General features: G+C 46.6%; 2 protein-coding genes across 3 annotated transcripts in view; one reads left to right on the forward strand and one right to left on the reverse strand.

Annotated features, from left to right (window-relative positions):
* NSUN2 (NOP2/Sun RNA methyltransferase 2) overlaps positions 1-9513 on the reverse strand; it is a 40989-nt gene extending 31476 nt beyond the window's left edge. The window contains 5 exon segments of the mRNA XM_022581358.2: positions 1473-1578; positions 6990-7094; positions 8255-8412; positions 8515-8814; positions 9269-9513. Coding sequence (XP_022437066.2) covers positions 1473-1578; positions 6990-7094; positions 8255-8412; positions 8515-8616 — 471 coding nt within the window. The 5' untranslated portion in view covers positions 8617-8814; positions 9269-9513.
* The window catches only part of SRD5A1 (steroid 5 alpha-reductase 1), a 30628-nt gene continuing 14053 nt past the window's right edge, over positions 9009-25583 (forward strand). Inside the window, exons 1-2 of one of the 2 annotated variants that reach the window (XM_089908665.1) lie at positions 9009-9507; positions 22330-22496. In XM_089908665.1, the coding sequence (XP_089764791.1) occupies positions 9227-9507; positions 22330-22496 (448 nt within the window). In that variant the 5' untranslated portion in view covers positions 9009-9226. The remainder of the gene's footprint in view (positions 9508-22329; positions 22497-25583) is intronic. The other variant, XM_022581360.3, reaches the window with a different exon arrangement.

Genomic DNA, 25583 nt, shown 5'->3' on the forward strand with positions numbered 1-25583 from the left:
ATTCTGATGAGCCTGCCTTCTGTTTTCACCCGAGTTGTCACTCAGAGCATTCACGTAGGACGAGGATGTCAGGCACTTGGCTAGACACCCCAGCAGGTGGTCCCTGGATTCAGGGACACTCTGCAGTCAACTTTGAACAACCCAGGGAGTATTGCACCCTGCTGGCTCCTGATCAAAAATCTGTACTGGTTCCCTACTATACACGCCACCAACACTAAACTCCAGTGTCCTCTACCTTTCAAAGCTGCCAAAACCCAGCTCTTCACGACCTACCGGACTGTGTATCCCTCCATTCCCCACAAATCCTCTGCTCTGTTGAAGTTCGAACCTAAATTGCTCTCTAACGCATCCAAGTAGATTAAAAGCTGAGCCAGAGAACCCCTTCTTGTATGAGCCCGAGCACAGAACTGGGCCCGTGGTGGTGCTCAGCTCTGTTTACTCCTTACCAGGGTGGGGATGGGGGTGGGAAACCAGGCAAGCGGAGCCCAGGTTACCAGGTTACCAAGCTGGACACAGGGCCACAAGGGGGAACAGCTCTACCCTGGACTGAGTAGCTACTAGAACGGAGCGGAGCGAGGTGAAAGGTTTCTAAATTGGTTACGGCTTCAAGGCAAGAAACATGGGAAGCACGATAATCCTTGTCAGCTGGACACAGAAGCTCCGAGTGAAAAAGAAATAAAAACCATCTGGTGACACACAGAGGTTTCCTTGGCTAGTAAAAGGAGATTAGAAAATAAGAAGGGGCAGCTTCTGATTTTAAACGTGAGACTATTAAGAATGCCAAAAAAACTGAAAGTAAACTGCAAAGCTCACAACATCCACATTTTATGTGCATTCACTCAATCATGCGTTACACGCGGGGACAGCTATTTTGTCGGGGAAGATGTGAGGCTAAAGGTTAGAAGTTCAAGTGACTGAACCGCCATCAGGGAACCTGGGGAGGCTGAGGGGCTGACAGGGCGAAGGCGAGGTCGTTCTACGAGAACCAAAGCTGTCGCATTTAGGTCTTGTTTGTCTGCCTGGCAAAGGCGGGGTAAAACACTTTAATAAAATACACATGGCCGTGAGAGCATATCGCTTTCTCCGCGGGAAAGGCGCATGGCACGCGCACCTCGGAAGGACATGAGAGCAGACAGGGCAGCTGCTCCTGAGCGAGGCCCATGGAGCAGGGTGCTGTGCCCCGCCCCCCGCTGCGGCCACCCCAACCCGGAGCGGCCAGAAACAAGGAGCCACGCCAGCATGTGTGACGGTGCCTGCCGGACGTTTCACGATCAGAGGCGCCAAACGAGACAGCAGCCACGTAACTTACCAGAAATTCAGGGGGCGCACACACACTTCAGCGGGTTTTTCTGCCTGCCTCATCCACCTCGGCACTCCCAGAGGCACGTATGGTTAAAATAAAACTACCGGACTGATACTAAGGCCCATTTAAAGTTGCAAGGAAACCAGCAAATGTAGAGGCATCTACTCACAGATTCAGTTTCGCTAACCAGAAACTGGTGAAACTTTTCCAATTGTGGAGACTTTCTCAAGATTTTTCGACTTAAGTTTGTGTGCCAGGCAAGTTCTTCAGGATACCTGACCGAAAAGAAAGCAAAACATTTATGGGTTATGTTAAAGCGGCCTCTTCACAATTTCTTGCTTATACAGGTCATAAGCCAAACGAGACACCCAGCTGTGTTCCGGCCGCTCAGTCCCGTCCTCGCATGACGGCCAGCAGCACCGTGAGACCTCTGGGACACACGGGTGCACTCTCACTGCGCCCCGCGGCCCCGGCACAGGTGGCCTGGGCGCTCTGAGAGACACACGCACACGACACCACTGAGAAGTTATGGTGATGCGTGCCCACGATCTGATGAAACGGGAGCCTCCCACCCCGCTGTTCTCCACTGTGGTGAGCTAACGCGACGGCACGGAGGCCAACAGAGGACATCACAAGGTGACGAATTACTTAAAATGCAGATCACACAGAATCAAAGTGATGCCGTAGGGCAGGTATTAGAATGTTTGCCAAACGTTTGATTACAATCCTTTTTACTGTATTTTTCGCTATTTCCAAAACAAATCAGTCCAATAATGTACTGAAATGTTTTACATACCAAAAAACCTTGGAAATCACCAATGCATTAATTTGAGCTCCTAGGCTGCTACTTATACAGACCTAAGAATGAAGCTTCTCCTGCCATTTCTGGGAATATATTTGAACTGTCTATAAATCACACCACCACTGATTAGGAAGTGTGTGCTTTTTCATCGCAGCTTGCACCTGCCCACCCACTGAGCTCCAACTGCACAGGTCAGTACACGGATAGGATGCATGGGGCCACGCTCAGCATAACATGGCACTCGGTGACAAATCATACCAAACTCATTGTTAACTCTGAGGTACAATAATGAGCTCAACTTAACAATGCAGGGTCACAATGTTTCCACGTGTCAAACTGCAGCTAAGGTGACAGCCATGAAAACGAAGCTGGAACATCTGAAAAACAACACATCTGACTGCTTTGAGACTCTTGATTATTTGACAGACACAAACTCAGGCTTAAGATCTGAAGACACTGCTCAACTGTCATGTTATCATGAGATACATGTGAAAATACTTTCCACCAAATAATGAAGATTAAATTGGCTGAATCTGTTCACGGCCACCCTCCAAATGTCCCGGTGCTTTGTTTCTATCTCTTATGCCTGCTTCTCTCTTCAATATTTAACCTGTTTCAAAAATACAGAACCAAAATGCAATCATACTTATCAGACAATTTCAAAAAGTTTGGCTTTAAATACTCCCTTTGGCCTCACTAGAGGTGAATGGCAGGGATTCACTCAGGTTGGCTCCAGCTGTAGAACTGAAGAAAACCTGCTGACCCATTGCTACCTTTGCTGATATCCGAACGTCTACTGGCAACCCCAAATTGTCTGTGACTAATGACAGCACACATGCCAGTTACTACTTTACCAAGCCACCAAACACCAGTAATTTGAACGCTGCCTGCCACTATTTATTGTACATTGCTGAAGTTTCATTTTCAAATAGAGACAGCAGTCTCTAGATATAACTTGAGGGAATATTTCCTTATGTGCCTTACAGGTTGAATTTCTAGTAGTTAAAATGTAAATTTACTATTATAAGAATAAAACTCGATTGTAAGTTATTGTACGTTATTATGATTGTGAAAGTTCTTACCTGAGAAAAATATTTAAGAACTTTTAGACAGTTAAACACAGACAATTAAAATGAAAAAGTATGTTTCTTATATAGCTTTAGAAACAACTCTTTTGAGCTAACAAATGTTTATGAAAATCTTCACAGGTTTCAACATCAAACAATCTTAAAAAACTGTATTTAATTTATAGTTATGTAATTCAAATTTAGCTCCTGAGTCTTTAAAGTCCTATTTTGCAAACTTGTCGTATCTTTTAAGGATAAATTTAAAGCACCACTGTCCCCTTTGTCCCTAAAAAATTCTTAAGAGAAACAGTCTCTAAATATGTACAACACCTACGATAAATCATCTTCAACCCAGACATTTAAAAAGAACACGAACAGCATGACAATAAGGTGTGTTCTCAACAACTGATTGTCAAAACAAGGTCTCTTAAAAAATGCTTTAGGATCATTCCTTACAGTTCCCAGTCTATGAAAAGTAAGGATAAAAATGAAATCTGCCCAAGCTATACGTCCTATACATAGTAAGTCCTATACCTTCTAGAAAACCTGGTTCCCAAAAACATTTCTCCTATATTATATCCCACGATGTACCAAAAGGCTAGAAGAATACATGATCTATTTCTGCATCTTGAACAATATAGAAAACCACCAGAAGTATTTTAAGTTTCTGCTTTACTTGCTTACTGATTTATGGGTTTCCCACACTTGACAAGTGAATTTGATTGATTAAATGTTTATACAATAAAACTATCACACAACTTCACTGATAATGGAAGAAGGCTGACTATCAGGAACCCAAATCTTACAACATGCTGCTCACACCCTTCAGCCATGTTCAGAAAATTAAAGCAAACAGTAACGTGTAGAGAATGCCTGGCTGTTACTGGAGTGACTCGCTTGTGTTCTTCACCCACAGAACACCTGCAGAGCCTTTCCAACAAGTCTGGGAACTGACTGGTCCTGTACCCATACCCCAAATGCAAAAATCGAGAGCGAAAAATAGCCGTTAAATGTTCAACGAGCTGATTAAAGAAAAGTATGACCACAGTTTGCAGAGAACAATAAAAATAGCGAGACTAGGGCTTCCCTGGTGGCGCGGTGGTTGAGAGTCCGCCTGCCGATGCGGGGGACGCGGGTTCGTGCTCTGGTCCAGGAAGATCCCACATGCCGCGGAGCGGCTGGGCCCGTGAGCCATGGCCGCTGAGCCTGCGAGTCCGGAGCCTGTGCTCCGCAACGGGAGAGGCCACAGCAGTGAGAGGCCCACGTACCGGAAAAGAAATAAATAAATAATAATAGCGAGACTAATTCCCGTATTTGTTGGAGCTGTGGAGGAAAATCCCACGAGAACAGGCCCAGAGAAAAGGCGCCTCTTTCCCACAGGAGCACGTGCTGAATTTTCAGCTCCTCTTACTGCCCAGACCCAGAGGACACTCAGAGACCTTCGCATTCAAAAAGCTGCACCTCTGAACATAAGGTTGAAGGAATAAAAATGTTTTCAGGTGATTGCGAGAGGCAGCAAATGCAGGCAAGATTATTAGAAATAGAAACGTGCACAAAGACAACCTTAAACCTGCTTCTGAAAACATCAGATGACCCCTACTTAAGCGCCAGGACATCAATCACATCTCCAAACCTCGGCACGGGAAAGTTAAGTCTACAACCCAGGTCCTCTGAGAGGAAGAGGAGCTCACCACGTGAAGGCTACCTCACTCGGCAACACTGTAGGTACAGCAACTGGAAATACATCTTCCTTGTCCACTGGCCTCAGGACAGCGGACATGCACTGAGTGACCACCAACAGCCACCTAGCACCTGAGTCCTTTTCCTGTCCTCTAACAGTCAAGCTTTTAAACTCTGACTAAAATCGTTTTAACGAAAAAAACACCATGAAATTTTCTGGCTTAATACTGAAGGTTTAGTCCTGTGTCCCAGAAATGCATTCTATAATGCTGACATTTGGTTTTGATCTGATTTTAGCATCTGGCCATTCAGCATTCATTCTAAAGGTGGATGATGTGCACATCTGTGATACAGACACTGAAAATCCGAACGGCCAAAGAATGAAAAGTAAGCAAATCCACAGCCCATGATTAATGAGAACCTGACCTTGGTTTGTGATCACTAAAGGGTATCACAAGGGTAAAAATGAAAGGTAACATCAAATACATGAAGAGTCAAAGCTTCAAAAGTTGCCAGGAAATGCTGGTTAAATTCAGCTTTTTATAGCAATCATTTAAAATGTGTTGTTGTTGTTGTTTTGTGAGAACTCTCAATACCGCAAAGTTGATCATCTGAAATGTGGAGCTACAGCAATTTAACGACTTTTCTGTTTATAAATTAGTCCGGGGCTTGGCATTGCTATGGCTTGTGCTCGAGTACTCCAGACATTTTACGAGACAGAAGGGTCTGCCTTCACACATCTGAGTCCTGAACTGGACCCTGAGAAACAAGTAAGCCACAGGACACCTACGGGACAGTAAGATTAAAGGGCAGTGAGCAGAGAGGGCAGGAGTGTGCTTGGGAGACACTGGAGACAGCCGACACACAGGACAGCTGAAGCAGCCTTGCTGAGCCTTTGCCAGGTGAAGGGCTATGTTGTGATTTCTAGTCATGTGATTCCTACTCTCTCTTTTTTTAAAATAAATTTATTTATTTTATTTTTGGCTGCGTTGGGTCTTCATTGCTGCGTGCGGGCTTTCTCTAGTTGTGGCGAGCAGGGCTATTCTTCGATGTGATGCGCAGGCTTCTCACTGCGGTGGCTTCTCTTGCTGCAGAGCAGGGGCTCTAGGTGCGTGGGCTTCAGCAGTTGTGGCTTGCAGGCTCTAGAGTGCAGGCTTAGAAGTTGTGGCGCACGGGCTTAGTTGCTCCACGGCATGTGGGATCTTCCCGGACCAGGGCTCGAACCCGTGTCCCCTGCACTGGCAGGCGGATTCTTAACCATTGCGCCACCAGGGAAGCCCCGATTCCTACTCTCTTGTATGACTTTTGGCAGCGTTGAGTAGTCCGAAATGGAGTCACAGTGACCAGTGTAAATCTCCGTGGGGACTGTTCGGAAACGTCTGGTGTTTGGTAACGTCCTCAGAAAGATGGCATGGGAACAGAAGGGGTGACAGATAGAGAAGAGAACCCCAGGTGCATAACTCTTTAAAACACTGAGACAGTGGCTGGAAGGCTCATCATCCCAGGACCTTATGCTCCAAGGCCGAGGAGCTGCTTCAGACAGAGATGCTGCTGGAGGCACTGTCAGATCAGATGGGGACTTCCCGCTTGCTCACACCCCAGGAAAGGGGACCAACATTCATGCTGAAACGCCCCCTTCGTCACCCCCTTCCTTCCCTCAGGTGCATGATTACCTTCTCTTATGTAGTGCGGTGTGTACAATAAACCGAGCGGTTCACAAACTGAATATCGGCTACCCTCCATGTTACCTCCCGTGCCGCGATTCTTACCTGGCCTAACCGCTGGGCCCTGCAACAAAACATTAAGTCTGCAACGCTTCTGACATGAAGACAAGGGGTGTAAATGGAAATGGTGGAAATGGTAACATCAAGGAAGGTAAGAGGCTGGACTGACTTGGAAAAATTAACTGAAATCAAGACTTCAACACACTATGGCTGCAAATCACATAGGAAAACTTGCACACCGGCGTGAAGTAACAGTGATTAAAAAAAGCACTGGGAAGAACAGGAGAATGCCCGGAAAGTATATCCAGGTTCTTTCAGGCCAACAGCAAATGCACTACCAAGAAATACATTCAAGTGAGAAAGATTAAAACTCCAGAGAAATACCCAACAGGATGAAGCCTTGTTATACCTACCAACTCAGGGGCTGTGGAACTTCAACTTTCTGCCCGTCCACCTCCAGGTCCTCCAGTTCCTTGAAATACTTGTTCTTTAAGCAATGGAGAATCTCTTTTGCATGGCTATTAAAAAGTAAGCAAGTTTCAAATCCATCTGGAAAGCTAATTTAATAAATTTTATCTCTCTGTAAATTCAAGATTATGTTTTAAAACTAAAACCATCGTTGTGTGGAGAGAACACATTCTTTAATTACTGCCTTTTTACTCTATTCTTTCAAAGCTTAACAATCCTCATTGTCTGACCACTAAAAGGTGATAAACTAAATACAGTACTACTGCGTTCCTTCCCTCCTAAATATTCCTCGAGTTCCAATTTCACTTGCAGGTCATCTTCAAAAGGTATAACTGAAACCATACCCTGTAACTTACACACACTCAAGGCCCATAGGCAAAACACAGTGATTAACTGAGACCTCTAAGCTTGTTTTGCAAAAGACCAGGGATGTGCAGACATGGAAACAACGTGCTAAAGGCCCCTTTGCGTGGCACAGGCGCGTTTAGGGACTAAAATAACCCACGGTAAACTTTAGACATCACAGGCTGAAAATCCACCACAGGTAACAGACAGAACGCCCCACCCCGAATTTGCACATGTGACCCATAAACAGGCATGAAGGACAGAGAACCTGTAGGGAACTCTTGAAACTCACCCCAACTTTCCACCCATCATTTCCGAGCCCCCTCCTCCTCTTACTGGCCACCTCCAAGATAAATACCCCACTCAACAGCTGAAGGGGAGAGCTGAGCTCTGCCTCCTGTCTCCTTGCTTGGTTGCCCTGCAATAAAGCCTTTTCACTTTCTGCAAAAGCCCCTTGCCTCGGTATTTGGTCTTTGTGCAGCAGGCAATGGGCGCGCACTTGCTCACCTACACGACTACAAAAAAACATTTTTTTTAAGGAAAGAGAACACTGTACGTTTCACTTAAACTCGGTAATGTCACAAATTCTCATGTGTTCCAAAGGGTGGGCATCGTCAACTCACGAATTCCCTGGAGTCAACCCTTCCTCAGACTGCATTTTCCCTTCTCATTCTGGCCTCCCAACTTGCAATCCCTCCTTTCCCTACGCCGTAGGACACTTAAGCTCCCTTCCCTCAAGGCCTCCAGGGACTCGAATCCGCACCGCTGACATGCGCTTCTTAGGGGAAAAAATAACACCCGCGTTTTAAACCTTGGGCGTTCTAACCCCAACTTTCCAGGAAATACGAAAAGCATGACCCCCTACCTTTTGTAACCCGTAATTCTTAAAGTGGCCGGGAGAGGCTCCCTGAGCGCTTCCATGAACTGGTCCCACTCGCCTTCGGGCACGATCTTGAGTTCCTGATAGTAGTGCTCGAACAGCTTGTTCTCCTTGACGATCTCGGGGTACCCGCCTTCCCAGCCCTGAGGAATAAGAGGGACGTGTGCCCAGGGCCGGGGAGCCCCACCTTCGCCGCCCCACAGGCCTGGGGATCGGGGAGGTCCCCGCGGGTCCCCGGCTCCTACCGCCCCACTGCGCTTCCCGCCGTCCTCGGCGCCGTCCTCCGCGCTCCCGGGTCGCTGCTGCTGCTGCTGCTGGAGCCGCCGGCCCCGCGACCGCCGCCCCATGGCCCACGCGGCAGCGCACGCCGCCCGCACACAGCGAGTCGCCACCCTCGGCCGCGAGAACTTCCGGGCTGCAGCTCGAGGACCCCGTGGGTCAGCGCCTGCGCCTCTCCCGGACCTGCAGGACCCTTCAGGAAACAAGCCGGAGCGCCGCGACCCGTGCTCCCGGAAAACGACGAGCAGGAGGAGCCGGGAACAGTCCTGAGTGGGAAAGTGGCTCCAGAGAGCAGGCCGAGAGACGCCTACTGGCCGAGGGCCTGGGTTTCCGCGCGGGCTCAGGCGGCGATGCGGACAGCCCGAGGTCACGCATGCGCACCAAGGCGACGGGGGGGGGGGCGGAGCGGGCCCGGAGTGGGCGTGGCTCTAACTTGTGGGCGGGGCTGGTGGCAGACCCGCCTCCCGCCCAGTCCGCGGCGCGCCCCTTGGACTGGTGAAACAGGCGGGGTCAGCGTACCCACTGCTTCCTGGCCGCCAGGGCGGCGTGGATCGCGGCCCCGGATTTTGACAGCGGGCCCCGACCTCAGGTAACCGCGCCTCCCGCCGCCCCCGCCGCCGCCCTATATGTGGCGTGTCGCGGCTGCCGGGCCATGGAGCACGCCTGCTGTCCCCCACAATGGAGCTGGCCGAGCGGTTCCTGCTGGACGCGCTCGCCTACCTGGAGTGCGCCCTGGGCTTCCTGTGCTACGTGCTGCTGAAGCTGGTGGGCTCGCCCTACGGGCGCTACGCGTCGCCGCGCTCCGCATTTCGGCTGCCGGCGCGGGCCGCTTGGGCGGTGCAGGAGCTGCCCTCGCTGGCGGTGCCGCTCCTCGCGTGCGCCTGCGCGCCCGCCGAGCGCCTCAACCGCTGGCCCAACTGCATCCTCCTGACCATGTTCCTCGTCCACTACGCGCAAAGGTGAGGGCGGGCGGCCCCGCGCCTCTCCCTGCCACCCCTGGTGCGCTGCCCTCTCCCTGCCACCCCTGGTGCGCTCCCTTCTCCCTGCCACCTCTGGTGCCCTGCCCTCTCCCTGCCACCTCTGGTGCCCTGCCCTCTCCCTGCCACCCCTGGTGCGCTGCCCTCTCCCTGCCACCCCTGGTGCCCTGTCCCCTCCCTGCCACCCCAGGCTGGCTCCCTCCACCTGTGCAGCAGGGCCTGGCGCCCTCTCCTTGCGCCTCTACTTCTTCTCCCAGCATCCTCTTTCTACTTTTCTAGTTCCACTTTGGGCTCTTTGCTGTGGGTGGAGGAGCTCTTTTCCTCCAGCCAAATGGTCACCTGCAACTTGGGAGCCTGGTTTCCTCAAACTCCTTGGGACTTGCCCTTTACGATGCACGGACTGTATGGGCTTGAATGGATCACGTTCAGAGACTTTCACCTCCACATTATGCAAGGGCCCCCGCGACTGTGGAAGTGGCCTTCCAAGAAATAACCTTAAACACACATGAGGTCTTTACACTGACTTCCAAGTGTTTCGTTTTTGTGAAGAATGCTCAATGAATGGCTGTGTCTGAACTGTTCGGGTCTCGTAATAAGTTGGGACTTTCTCCAGCTCTTAGGTTTTGGCTTTTACACTGCTAAACCAAATGGCTGGACAAAAGTTTAAAATCAGAATTTGAAAATGTGTATTCAGACTTCAAAAGGCTGCCAAGTTAAAAAGGGCGTTCCCTGCATGTGAGAGACCTGGGCTCACCTGCTCTGTGAATGTGGGCAGGTTACTTGATCTCTGTGATCGTGGGTCCCACCCCACTATGCCCACTTCATAAAGTGGGACGGGAAAGAAGTGTGGGTGTCTCTAAGCCTCTCTTGAGTCCCTGGCACAGCTGTGTCCCCATCTGCTTTTAAGCAGGCACAGGAAGTGGGCAGAGTCAGTGTTCCACAAGGCTTTCTGGGTGCCCTGTTTCTGACACTCCTAGAGAATTCCAGTAAGCAAAGTTGTTACCAGACTCATGGAGGTTCTGTAATGTGATTGAGCATTACTGCAATTTGCATATCAGTAGAATTCTCATGACTACATACATTTCTCCATAAATATGCCAGAACCTGTGTCTGTCTTTTTTTGTCACAACTAAAAGCAAGCTCTCGAGTCAGACTGCTAGGTGTTATCTCAACCGCATCACTGGTGACTGGTGAGGTAAGTTATTAAGCTGCTCTGCAGCAGATTGCCCCATCAATGAAATTGGCGTAGCCATGGTACCAGCTACCCACCAGTGGGATTGGCATGTGTATTAAATACTAAAGGCAACTCCATAAAATGCTTGTGAGGTTCTGGGAAATCTGAATGCTCAATGGTGACAAATAACACCACTTTATATCACCATGCAAATGGGCGTACCCGCATACACACTCTGCGTGACATTTGTGCACGCTGCAGCCAGCTTCAAGTGCCAAGAAAAAAATCTGAAGACATTGAAGGCATTGGAAAGATGTGAAGGGAGCACTTTACAGAGCTTTGTCTGAAAGCCTGGAGTTGAAGCTTTTTGATGTAAGGTGTCATGTGTAATTGCATTGGGGCTTACTCTAGTGGGAGACTGGATGCGGCCTCCCAGAGGGCCGAAGTCGCTTCTACAGATAGAACTGGAATAGATCCTTTCATACAGATGAGGCCACAGAGCCCCAGAGTTCAGGTGTTTTATCCAAGCTTGTTGGATGAGCGACTGCCGGGACTAACACCCTGCTCCCCTCCTCGGTTTCTAGACCAGTGCTTTCAAAAACTCTGCTCCAAAGGATTTGACGGGTCACGTGTAGTTTTTTAAACTGCTGGGCTATTTTTTTTTCCCCCAAGTCGTTCATGTTACTATACACATAGCCCATGTGGTTTGGGGGCATTTAAGTTTTTCCAAATAGAAAAGATAAACATCTTCCATTCTACCCAAGCAACTAATTTATTAAACGGTCATTTGACCTAAGTCGGTGAGCTCTTGGACGAGAACGGAAGTGCAAACCACATTGAACACTTGTTCCAAACCGCTGAACTCCTTGACCCAGAAGCTGTTTCTTCAGCCCCTCATTTGTCAGGGCTCTGTAGGCCAGACAAGAAAGTAAGAAGGCAGACAGGTGAATCCAAGCCTGAGTCAGGCTAGCGGCGGGAGAAACACAAACCATGGGACATGCTTGGGAGACACGAGACCGAATGGGCAGCAACTTCCAGAACTTGGCAGACGTGTGCTGAGGCCCTGTGCTAAGACGTGGGCTGACACAGGAGGGAGGCGGGGCCCCGCCTAGGGGAGCTTGAGCCTCTTGAGGACTGAAGCCAGAAGGAGGCTTCCCATGGTCTGTGAGAAGGGGTGTTTGCCTGTGTGTTTTTAGCTCTTCATTCGGCACACACTGACTATGGATTGTTTGATGTATTTGGCATTCTACTCATCGTTGGGCGTACAGAGTTGAGATGTTCTCTTGAGTCAATGAATACAGGACAGACTCTGGAGAATCAACAGGATCTTTGGGGCACAAGAGCCAGGGATGGGAGGGAAGGCCTGCCTAGGACGGCAAGAGGGGACAACTGTGGGACAGAACACACCAGGGCCCTGACCAGCTCCCCCAAGGATGGTGAAGGATGTTTGTAGTAACTTTTTTTTTTTTTTTAACTTTTTGGCCGCACTGTGTGACATGTGGGATCTTAGTTCCCTGACCAGGGATCGAACCCATGCCCCCTGCAGTGGAAGCACAGAGTCTTAACCGCTGGACCACCAGGGAAGTCCCCGTAGGAAGGTTTTTTTAATCTACGGCAAACCACATGGTTGTCCCGCCAGCGGCCGGTGGCCTTTGCATCCTGTCTGCACTGAGGTCACCTCCTGTTGGTCACGGGCTTCTGAGTTCCCAAGGGCACCACCGCATCTTCTCACACCGCCCTTGGTTTCGTGTGTGTGGAGCGTGTCCGACCTCTCGCCTGCTCACCTGAGGCAAGCGTATGCCGGAAATGGGCAGTTGCCTGTTCTCAAGTCAACTCAGAGCTGCTCTGCATTTGTCAGAAGCCCAGGTGTGGCTCCCTCAACCCCGTCTCACCTCGTGTTCTGCTGCTTTCTGTCCAGCCAAGCAGGGGTTCGATATGACCCGAACCCAGGGTACCTGTGTCACAGATTTTCCCTTTCCGTTCAGCAGTGAGTGAGTGAGTCGCTGATTATTTCTCATCAGCTCCTCTGTTTAACAGTAGTTACAAACCAAAATCCCACTTGAGCGCTGAGCTGTTTATTTACCGCTGGGGCCCCAGTCACCCTGAAGCCACAGAGGAAGGGTGCCAAGCACCCCCGTCCCAAGTGTGCAGACTTTCAAACACCCACCCCAAGGTCTGTGCTCAACCAGATCTGTGACCTTGTGGGATCTTGATTCTGTTGTCATCCTTGATTGCAATGCCTCAAAGCCCCTCACCTACTTCAGGTTCATCATTCCTCCAGCTGGGGCCTGTTAATGGTCTGGGGAGAGCCTGGCCCAGCCTCTCTTTTAACTGTGTCATAAAGCATGTATAACATTAAAACACAGCAGAGGACTGGAGAGGGTGAAGGGCACACCAAATCCTTGGCCCTTGCCTTGTGGATTCAAATAATTTGAGAAGAGGAAAACTTTTATGTCAAAGTATAGAACGACAGAAAGTAAAGTATTAATTGTGTCTGTGACCTTGCCTTGAAAGAGCAAAGTGCTTATTTAAGTATGTAGCTTTACTGCAGTTTAATCACTACAGGGAAAGAGTCTTTTACAGAAGGAAAGAAAAGCAAAGGGAACTGATCCAAATGTAGGAAGTGCTGTAGATTTCAACGATGTCAAATTGTTGAGAAAAAAGTAATACAGTCAAATATTAAAATCAACAACCACTCTCAGTTTTAAACATTTTAAAATGGTTAAATCTACCATTACCTAAATTACTGCCAGATCACCAAGTTGGTTACTTAGTGTTCCCAAACTTGGGTGGGCGACATTATAGGCTGTCCTAGGAGATGATGTCCAACTGCTTCCATTTCCAGAGTCAAATCATTTGCTGAGTGATTGCGTTATTTCTCGTTGCAAGAAAACTGCAGTGTTGTTATTGCAGTTTATTGGGAAAACATTTTCAGAGAGAATTCTTATACTTCACTATGCAAATTAAGCAGTCATGGAGCTTGTGTCTGGGAGCCCAAACATTGAAATCTTAACTTTCGACCATTAGAGAATTGTCATTCCACATGGTTGCCGGCATGTTGACCTTTGAAAGGAATGCTTTCACTTGAGTCTTTCCAGCAGATGGGCGCAGTGGTTATTTGCCAGTTAACTTGGGTTTTGTGTAGGCATTAACCCTACTGGCTTGAGTGGTTCAAGAAACCACGTGAGAGCTGCTTGGGAGGATGAGAAGCTTGGGTCTCTGGGCGCTACTTTGCAGTGAGAGTAGAAATGCGGGCTAGCTCTGGGGACTTTGTTCTTTTCTGTAATCCATTTTCCTTCATGGGTGCTAATAGGATACTTTCTTGTTTCCTTAAAATTCAGGAAAAAATTTAAGGAAAAATTTTTGGTTTGCTTTATTAATTTTGCCTGATCCTCTCTGAGCCTTTTCCAATAAGCAATTGCAAGTCTTCAGCCCAAGAAATCAGATTTCTCCCTCTCACTCATCAGGTCTGTTCTGAATGTATTAGGTTCCAGGACTTAAAATACATGTGTGCATATTGCATGCAAAAGAACCTACAACTGAGGTACATGCTCCTGTAGAAAACTTAGAAAATGTGGAGGAATTGAAGGAAGAAAATAAAAACCACCTATAGTTCCATCACCCAGAGATAATACTGACGATATTTTGGCATATCTCTTTCCCATCTCCTTCACTGTCTTTAATAAGTTTTTGATCACTTTTTTTTCTAAGCAGTAAAGATAACACGTATAAACACGCATAAAACCTTATATCCCACTTTTGTCACTTAACATAAGTATTATACTGGCCTAATAGAAATACTTACTAAAGATGACTTCTAAAGACCAATGTGCCACAGAGTAAATAGACAGAGCCAGCCCTGCTTGGTCCTGTTTCTCGCCACCACCTTGCGATGTGTTGGATGGCACACCTGGGTCATTGCCTCGGAGCCTGCCTCTTCCTAGCCTACTGTCTCTCTCCATCACCCAGGGCACCGTATTCCTCTGAGCCTCTGGGTCCTGATCTATTAAATAGGGTAAATAGTAACAGTTCTGAAAGTATTTTAAAAAAAAAAAAAAGCATGTTGTATAGGATTAGGAATTATTGGGAACATTTTTATCAGGAACTACGAGAAGCACCTTTATGCTTTCTAAGCATGGAAACTCACCCAAAAAGTAAACAGGTGGCAGACTGCCCTGAGCATCAAAGCCCCGCGGAGTTTCCGGCATCTCGGGGCTTTTGGTTCATCCAGTCGTCAAACATTCCCTGCATTCCTGATTGTCCTACAAACACAAACTTTTGTAAGTTTCCCTGGGTAATTAAAAACAATTTGATGATTGGGCTTCCTAGGTGGCCAGTGGTTGAGAGTCCGCCTGCCGATGCAGGGGACGCGGGTTTGTGCCCCGGTCCGGGAAGATCCCACGTGCCGCGGAGCAGCTGGGCCCGTGAGCCATGGCCACTAAGCCTGCGCGTCCGGAGCCTGTGCTCCGCAACAGGAGAGACCACGGCAGTGAGAGGCCCCGCGTACCGCAAAAAAAAAAAAAAAAAACAATTTGATGGAAAGTACATATTCTTTCTTTACATGGAACAGAAAGAAAATAAAATAAGGAAACTGTAACACAGTGAAGAACAAAGTGTCAAATTCAATCCCATATCTGCTTCTGATGATGTAGGAAACAGAATTCCTTCCTAGCTCCTTGGGACCTGGCTACTGCGTATCCAGAAGAGGAAATGGCTTTATAACCCAGTACCTAAATAAAATACTTTTTTTTTTTAATAAGTGGAATTTGTGGCTTTATTTATTTACTTATTTATTTATTTATTTGCGATACGCGGGCCTCTCACTGTTGTGGCCTCTCCCGTTGCGGAGCACAGGCTCCGGATGCGCAGGCTCAGCGGCCATGGCTCAGGGGCCCAGCCGCTCCGCGGCATGTGGGATCTTCCCGGACCGGGGCACGAACCTGTATCCCCTGCATCGGCAGGCGGACTCTCAACCACTGCGCCACCAGGGAAGCCCTAAATAAAATACTTTTAAGTCCAAGTGCTTCATAGTTTCTCAAAAGATTATTTCTATTTTAAGGAATTTATTTATTTATTTTAAGGAATTAATGCCGTTATTTTAAAGAGGGGTGGTATTCATTTCCCATAGGTGAGTGTGAGGGTGAGGCAGTGTCTGAGAAGAGCTTTTGAAGACGAGTGTCTGTTGTAACCAAGGTGGCCTGGGTCCCAGACCCTGGCGCATGACTGGTGCTGTGTCCATCCAGCAGGTGTGCCTGCCTTCCTTACTGTCTGAGCCTGGATCCTTCGCCCTGATAGGCGGCTGGGTCCACGGCAATCCCTGAGCTGCTCTTGCCCCTCCAAAGTCCGGATGAAGGCTCAGATGAAAGCCAAGCCCAGAAGCCACCACTCCTTGGTCCCATTCTGGTTCCTAAATGGCCCAAGTCAAAGGAAAACACTGCTGACAACAGCTGCCTGGATTTCCGAGGAAAAGATGTAAAGCTAAAGGGAATAACCCAAAAAGAGAAAAATAATCGAAAAGATGCCAAGAGGGGGCAGAGCACTCCCCTCTGGAAGGCATGTTGCACTTGGACATCTGGCCCCTGAAGACCCTGGCCGGCATGTCCTCAGAGGCAGTCCTAGAGGTCTGCAGGCATAGGTGGCATTGCTCCGCATAGCTTGTTCTGACTTCGATGGTTTTTATGGCCAGGCCTGTGGACATCAGGGTCACTGCTGTCCCCTCCAAGGGCAGAGAGCAGAGAGCAACGGAAGAGGCCTGTGTCAACCTTTATAAGGCCCTGTTTCCAGTCCTCGCCCCTTTACTGACATTCACGTGAGACCAAAGAGAGGTAAATCCTCTCCCCAGGTTCTTTATGACTGCCTTCCCCAAGTTCCCCCCAGGGCATGCATAGGAGCAGAAGTCAGTGCACCTCTCCTGCCTGGTCAGGTAACAGGACACAGGTGCGCAGTCCCTGCCAGCCACCAAGCCACAGTGAGCCCCGGGACCCAGCGGCTGCCCGAAGTCCAAATGCTGGGGCCACAGGCAGGAGTGTTTTCTAAGAAAATCAAAGTGATGGTTCTAGGTTAGATCTCCTGTTTTAATCTAGACCAAGAGCTGTGAACTTTTGGGGAAAGGGCCAGATAGTGCATATGTTAAGCTTTCTGGGCCAAAGGACAAAATAAGGTACATGGTGTAGGAATTTATAACAAAAGAGAAAAGATTTCACAAAAGTTGTATTGACAAAATTTAAAATATGATACCTTAGTGCAATTTTGGTAATACAGGTGTAATGAGAAGAATGGGGTTCTTTTTTTTGTTGGGGAATAACATGTAACTTAATTGGACATCAGGGTTAGGGCACCTTCTTATGAAAATCTCTTGTGTCTGCCTCTTACCGCGATTACATTTTATCTTTGAAAATATCCTTTCGTGCATGTATGTTCTGCCAAATATTCGTATCAGTCCACAAGTTTATGATTTTAATTTAACACAACCCTGGCTTGAAAGCCTTTTGTGAAATTTTTTTAAACTTTATTCTATAAATGTATTTATTTATTTATGGCTGCGTTGGGTCTTCTTTGCTGCGCGCGGGCTTTCTCTAGTTGCGGCGAGTGGGGGCTACTCTTCGTTGCGGTGCACGGGCTTCTCATTGTGGTGGCTTCTCTTGTTGTGGAGCACAGGCTCTAGGCATGTGGGCTTCAGTAGTTGTGGCACGCAGGCTCAGTAGTTGTGGCTTGCAGACTCTAGAGTGCAGGCTCAGTAGTCATGGCTCGCAGGCTCTAGAGCGCAGGCTCAGTAGTTGTGGCGCACGGGCTTAGTTGCTCCACGGCATGTGGGATCTTCCCGGACCAGGGCTCGAACCCGTGTGCCCTGCATTGGCAGGCGGATTCTTAACCACTGAGTCACCAAGGAAGTCCCATGAAATTCTATTGCATTCTTCTCTCTTGATATCTGCCTTTTAGTGGGTCATGACATTGTAGATTAATATCTTGCGATTGAATATCAGGTGGCAGCTCCTCGATTACACAGCTAAGTGGATTTTGAAGTATGGAAACCAAAGTTCGAGAAGCACTGCTAGAACTAGTCTGGGCTTAGAAATTGTCCACTGCACATTGATGTGAGAAAGTAGATCTTGCTGCTGCTTTTAATTTTAACAGCATGGAAAGTATTAATATATAGAGCAGTCTGACATGACTTGTGATTCAAACAGTGTCAGTTGTCATTGAAATAACTAACACAGTGTAAATTTTGCACCTGAGTGATTTTTGTCCTACAGTTTTAGGTGGATTCACTAAGAAGGTGAATTGAACCTGCAGCAAAAGCTAATTTCCAAACCCTTTAAAACTCAATAATAGTGGGCTTCCCCAGTGGCACAGTGGTTAAGAATCTGCCTGCCAATGCAGGCGACGCAGGTTCGAGCCCTGGTCCGGGAGGATCCTATGTGCCACGGAGCAGCTAAGCCCCTGTGCCACAACTACTGAGCCTGCACTGTAGAGCCTGCGAGCCACAACTACTGAAGCCCACACGCCTAGAGGCCGTGCTCCACAATAAGAGAAGCCACCGCAAGGAGAAGCCCACGCGCAGCAACAAAGACCCAACGCAGCCAAAAATAAATAAATTAATTAAAAAAAAAAACTCAATAGTAGTGGTTGAGAGCAATTTTTCTCAATGAGAAAATTTGTCTTGAGCTCAAAATAGTGGTCAGATCCATGGAGGGAATGTCACATGCACCGTTGACACTATTGATTCAGTCACACACAATAGATTTTGTTTGTTTTGCCGAGTACCTGATGGTATAGGAGATAGCTTTAAACACCTTACATTTTCACAAGCTTTGTAAATTTGTAATTTATCTGTGTGTCTGTCCCACACATTTTTACCACCATGAGTAATAACATCCTAGCTGATTCCACTTTAGGCTGTACTGAACTAGTGTTTCCTCAACCTCTTTGGAAGTATCCTCACCTTTAGCTGTTCCACACAGACTGTTTAGAGAGCCTGAGCCTGCAGTCGCTCCAGCCTCGGCACTGAACCCTAGAATAAACAGCTGAGCAATAGCATCCAGTTCCGTGGACACACCAAGAGCCAAGGATGCTCACATGCTGCATCTTCTGCCTCGCTTTTTTTTTTTTTTTTTTTTTTCCGGTACGCGGGCCTCTCACTGCCGCAGCCTCTCCCGTTGCGGAGAACAGGCTCCGGACGCGCAGGCTCAGCGGCCATGGCTCACGGGCCCAGCCGCTCCGCGGCATGTGGGATCTTCCCGGACCGGGGCACGAACCCGTGTCCCCTGCATCGGCAGGCAGACTCTCAACCACTGTGCCACCAGGGAAGCCCCCTGCCTCGCTTTTTAACTATAGACGTCACTCCTGGTGTCCTAACTCCTCAAGTGCTGTTCTCCCCAAAAGGCTAATAATAATGTACAACAAGTTTATATTCCCTGGACATGTTTCTTTGGCTGCTGCAATTAATTGCCTCACCATTGGCATATGGTTTTCCTTGTTTGGCTAGCAAAATGAACTGCTTGGTAGCTTCCTGGGGGTCTGTAGCCTCATTTTCATTTCTTTTGTAAAGAAATTCTGTCATGGGGTGCTGTTTTAAATTCTCTGATTTTTTTGATCGTTGCTTTCCTGGGAGTTGGGGACATTGTGATGACGGCTCAGCCTGGTACTGGGGACCTCTGTTATATTCTCCTGGCACAGCTATAGTGGCATTGCATCCCAAAGTATGCTTTGCCATCTGATGCAGTAACAAAATAGCCCACACTCCGCTGTACCTTCAAAGCACGAAGAGGCCATCAACTTTTCTTGTTCTGACAGGATGGGTAAGCACTGGTCATACACAGCCCAGTGCCGTGCTTGGTACTCAGGTCACTGCATCACGGTGATGGGCAGCGAGCACACCAAGCAGCAGTGCAAAGTGATAAGATGGTCACGTACAGGTTCTGTCACAGCTACTGAACTCTGCGCAGACAACGTGTAAACAGAGGACCACGCTCACGTTCCAGTACTGCTTCATTTATGGACACTGAGATTTGAATTTCATATAATTTTTACGCGTCGTGAAATATTCTTTTGATTCCCCTATCCCCAATATTTAAAAATGTAAAAAGCATTCTTAGCTCACAGACTGTAAAAAACAGTGGTGGTGGACAGGATTTGTCCCAGGGGCTGTGTTTGCTGACACCTGATCCAAACTCACGTTTTGATATCACAGGCATAGAACATTAGTGACAGATGAGGAACATTTGTGAAGGCAAAACAAAAGAGAGGTTTGGGTTTCACCTTTACAGTGTGCCAGCCAATGTTTGCCAGTTCAGAATTCAGCCCTGAACTTGAAACCGGATTGGGAGAAATCCATCAAAAGTTTGCTGTACAGAAACGTCTACCACCTTTGCAGAATGTTTCCTCAGAGTTGCTTCTACAACACTTTATACATCTATAATCTAGAAATTTGTGACATCTAGCCTAGAAGGTTGCCTCCCGCCATTTTTTAGCACCTGTTTTTCCTATTCCAAGCTTACTGTTTTTCCCTCCACTCTCTGACCCTGCGTTTCTATTAGCCTGTGTTGAACTCGGCATGTTCCGTTCAGGTCAACAGTCCCAGTCTTTCAGGAACGGAGCATTCTACATTTTAACAGGCATCTTTCTAAACCAAGTCCAACCCCTGCGTCTACCACAAGTCTTATATCCTGCTCTCTCTTCTTTTTTTTTCCGTGTTTCTCCAAACTTGGAATTCTAACACTTTCTCAGTTCAGTCCTGCAGTTTGCCTCCTGGAAATTTCCTTAAGACCATGACTCCCCGAGGAGATTTTTCCTAACTTTCTCACCATACTGTCCCCTTTCTACTTTCCCACGGCTAGAGAATCCCTCACACTGACTGTGGAAATGAGGCTGCTCACTCCTGGTACTTCTGAAGTCTGGGCACTCAGGGACAGGGTGAGAACCATTTTGTATTCTGCCATCTACCGTTTTCTCTGGGTCTCACACAAGGGCCCCTACCCTGGCTGAGAAACAGGGAGAGGCGGAAAGGCACCTTGACAACAGTGCCCAATCACAACATGTCAGAATCCCTGCCTGTTTCTAAGGGAGCCTATGCCGGTCCAAGACACGCACACTTACCCCCAGTCAGGACCAAGTCCTGATCTTGCAGTGCGAGTGTTTGCAGTTAACCTGCATCCCCAGTGCCAGCCCACTGTGTCAACTGTCTACCAGATAGGAACCATGTTTTCCCGAGGCAGAGAGAAATGGTTGAGATTCCCTGTTCTTTCTGAGGGGCTTGTCAACACTATAGTTTCCAGGTAAATCTCTACTTCCCTGATGATGTCATAACCAAATGGATGCTTTGCCCTAAATTTGAATAAGGTCTTCTTTGGGGGACGTGTCGTGAACAAGATGAGAACCTTGAAGGCTGCTTGTGATTCCTGTGAAAGTTCTCCCAAGATGCTGAGTGAGACTGTTGGGGAGAGAATCCCTTGAGGATGCATAGCCAACATTACAGTACTATTCTCGTGCTATTACTATTACTATTAACAGTCAATTACGTTTTTACTCTAGAGTAGATGGCCAAAATGGAAACAATAAGTGTTTACATTTTTCCTTGTTTTAAGCTATAATTTACATAAATAAAATTCACTCATTTTAAGTCTATAGTTTGGTCAATTTTGGTGACTGGATTAAGTTGTGTAGTCATGGCCACAATCTGGATACAGAACTGGTGTACAACAATTCCTTTCACTGACAGAGGAATTCAAGTTGTCACTTTCTTCTTGGGTCAGTTTTGGTCACCTTTGTCTTTTAAGAATTTTGTCTATTTCATCCACGTCAAATGTATTGACATAAAGCTGTTGAAAATAATTTCTTATTATCCTCCTAAGTGCTGTAGGTTACATAGTGATGCCCCTTTTTTAAATGTATTACACACTGATTCTAAAGAGAAAATTCAAACACAGAATAAAATTTTGCATCCTGTTTTCTTCATACATTTCACGTTTCTTGTCCTTGTATTTTCCCTCTTTAAATTTTTAGTAATGTGCCCCTACACCAGCATGATATAACCAAAGAACATGATGTCAAATTGCCCAGGTTTACACTGAAACTCAGTCACTCTCTAGCCCTGTGGCCTTGAGCAGATTACTTAACCACTCTGAGTCTTAATCTTGTCCTCTGTCAAATGTGCGTAACGCTATCTCCTGTGCAGGTAGCTGGGAGGCCTCGCTGTGATGGACACTCAGGGAATGAGAGCCACTGTGATGGTGATGGACAACGTGATGGTGGTCCCCAACTCGTAGTGCTCAGACTAGAACGAGTTACTGGTTTTAGGATGGTGGGAATTTTGAGAGTCTCTTGGAGCCTTCAGTCTCTCTCATTCAGTGTGTCTGTTTTGCATTCTGTACAGTTGGAATCCTGAGTTTGTGCACAGTGGTGTCCATTATTGAAACACGGTTAATTCTTTAACTAGAAATGCTGCTTTTAACAGATGTGGTACTCTGGGCAATTATTACTAAGAATGACTTTTGTACAGAAAGCAGGATTAAAAACCCAAGACACTTAAAGTAGAATTGCAGAAATTAGATTCTTTATCGTTGTTGCTTTTCTTAAAAAAAAAAAAAATATATATATATATATATATATATATATGTTTCTTTTTTCCGAAGGGCCTTGATTTTCCCATTTCTGATCCGAGGAGGAAAGCCCATGCCATTGTACACCTTTATCCTGGCATTCATGTTCTGCACCTATAATGGCTACTTGCAGAGCAGATACTTGAGCCAGTATGCGGTATATGCTGACAACTGGCTCACTGACCCCCGATTTCTAACAGGTGAGTGTCCTTAGTGATGCACTCCATCCTCCTAATCCTAACTTCGGTGCTCACCTTCCAGTAGTGTCCAGTTAGAAAGCGCGCACTTCTTGAGAGAACAGAGAGTCTGCGTAGGCCCATGACCTAGCAGGGGGCCAAGCACTGGCGGGAGGGAGGGTCAGGCTGCCCCAGCGCCGCATCAGTAGCAGGAGATGACGCAGGTGCCCGTCACCCTTGCCCACTCAAGCACTGAAAGCACAAATACCTGTTCTTAAGGTGAGCCTAAAAATAGCAACCGGCTGCAGCAGAGTGAGCAGTGGATGGAGAGTGAGTTCATTTGGGCACTAGTTGACTGTGTAATCTAAGTGGTTAAACCTCCTACGGTTTCTTCTGGAAAGCGAGAGAAAGTCAGACTGGGTCATCTTCCCACAAGGTAATTAGACTTTTATGGTTATACTGACTTTAAACTTTGAGGTTTGTGAGGTTTTTGAATTTTTTTTTAAATTTTTATCAATGAATGTAATGTACATTTTCAAGTTCTAATTATAACCTTACAAGTTCTGAACAAAAATGATGATAGAACATTAGCCATCAAAAATATTTGCAAAGATGTTAAAACTATGTAATTTGGGAGCTCTTGTTTGTAAGGAAGTTTCTTCTATATGTTTACCCTCCTAACGTTTAGACATTCTAGCACATTCAGGTGTAGCTTACCCCCAAGGTACCATGCTAAGAATCGGCAGTTGGTCCATCAAATTCTCAAACTGCCCCAGAGCCCTTCACCCTAAAGTACATAAAGTGATCTTACGTTTCATCTGGCTTTTTCTCCATGTGTATGAATTTGTCATAATAGAGGAAACGAACATTTGAGTAGTACTTTGTTGTTGACGAAGCAGTTTCACATTTCTCGGTCATATTTTTTTCTGTGAATTAAAATTTTGCTCCCAGGGCAGAGTCCTCATCGAACCTGAGAACTGTGACAACAAGGGATCTGCTTCCTCATCTATCAGAGGGGGGACGAATGCGAAAATTTTCAAGAGCCTTTTCTAGCTCCACAAGTCTGTGCCTCCATGAAACACCAGACTAAATTGTTCTGTTCGCACCCTGCCCCCAAATATCATCTTGATTTATCTGCTCCCTGACTGTCTGATTTTCTTCTGCCCCAACTCTCAGAAGGAGACAGAACAGGCTTGGCCATCTGCCAGGAGCTGTACCCATGCTTCTGCCTGTCCGAGGTTCAGAAAAGGGCCAAAGTTAGGTCCTTTTCACAGGAGAAAGAAAGGTCATATGGTTAAGCAGCTGGCCCCAGATCTAAATCAAGTAATAGCAGAGTAGTGGTTTAAACCAGATCATCACACTGGCCCACAAAAGGCAATGAGGGACAGAGAAAGGGGATTGTTTTTTAAACTAAAAGATAAAGGTTTTAAATGTTTATTTGAGATTCTCATGGGAATCGTTTTTATGATGAATTGTTTGAACTTTTGATGAACAACAAAACAAAAGAATTCTTTGGTCTGTGAATTTCAGTGTCATTTAAAGGAGCTCTATAGATAGACCATGTTACCTGCAGGTGCCTTTGAAGCTGGTCTAAAATTTAAGACATCAATAAATTGTATACAGACTTCTTGACTTCTCTATGATTGAACAGAAGTAATTGAAAATGAGGAAATATGCCAACTGAGAAACAAACTGGGTTACTTTTTTCATATTCATTTCATAAAGTTTATAGATTTTGTAATTACATGAATAATTTTAGAAATCACATAATTAATTATACTTACAATAGTTATTATGAAAAGGTTAAGCAAGTATCAATAGTAATAAAATCCTAACAAAAAGTTTCCCAGAGAAGTAAGAGTGGTTAAGCTAAAAGAATTTATACAAAGATTTTAAGATCCCTAACCATGGAATTAAATGTTTAGTTCAGATAAGCACAAATATTAGTTTTCCTACGAATCTAGGCAATAGAGGGAGCTTGTCTCTTAGAAGACAAATAAAGGAAGCATGGAATTTTGAGAACGTGATGCTTTCTGGAACATCACATTGGGGGCCAAATCACCTAGAAGTGACATACTGAAATTCAAACAAGGTAGCGAGTCAGCCATAAATTGATGGATCCAATAAGTGACTTACACAGCATATTAGACAATTTGGTACAAACTGTTTAGAAAGGAAGCTGCCTAGTGAAATCAATAGGAAGAAATCTTGCAAGTCTTACTGTAGACCTGAACATGATTCGTATGTCCCTGTTCTAACTGTGGAAAACTATTTAATGCCACGGGGGTAACTGATGGATAACTAATAATGTTACTCCAAGTGTGCGTTCCTTTGAAATTGAATTGAATGTCACCATTAAGCACCATCTGCCTTCACATTGTTTTAAGTATCTCAGAATAATCAAATTAACTCTTTTTATGAAATCAAGTTATTCCTTTTATCAAGCACTATTTTGGCGTTTGGCCTTTTCTTGTTGGAATCAATTGGTATGATACTGATAAGTCTCCCTTAAGTGATGAGAAACCTCTGAAGGCTTTGGAGAACTGGAGAGAAAATGTTCAGATGCTGTGGAATATCTACGCAGAGCCGGGCGGCTGGCAGTTGAAGATTTAGTTGGGGGAGATGAGGTGAACGAACAGACCCAGGAACACCGACAGATGAATGAGCAGGAAGTCAGGGGTGGGGGAGGCCGTGGATGTGCGTTAAATTGTTCAAATGAGGTTATGGAGAAAGAAGAGAAGAGGACCCGAGGTTAGCTCCTCCGCACCGCCCCTCAAGGGGCCTGAATGCAACGAGTCATGGTAAAGCACGCGCTGGGATTTCCCGTCTCCTCTTCTGCGAAACAGAGGGGCCAGAGGGGGCATCGTGCTTCAGTGTTTGAGAGGACAAATAAACGTTGTGGGCTGACCCACTGACAATGGTAATACCTCTTCCTAGAAAAGAGCCTTGTGCCTTAGTCATAAGTCAAATTTCTGATCATACCAGTCATCCTAAAAACATAGATTGTGGCCATCCGGTCAAGCTATCTTAAATAGATTAGATAATTTAATAGTATTATTAGAAAAGCAAAGCCCTATCTAGCAGGCCTAGAGCAGTGCTTCTAAGTCATCT

The sequence above is a fragment of the Delphinapterus leucas genome, chromosome 3 (genome assembly GCF_059928025.1).
Source record: "Delphinapterus leucas isolate spDelLeu-1000000601 "Yukka" chromosome 3, BTC_Dleu_Yukka2, whole genome shotgun sequence".
Lineage (NCBI taxonomy): Eukaryota > Metazoa > Chordata > Mammalia > Artiodactyla > Monodontidae > Delphinapterus > Delphinapterus leucas.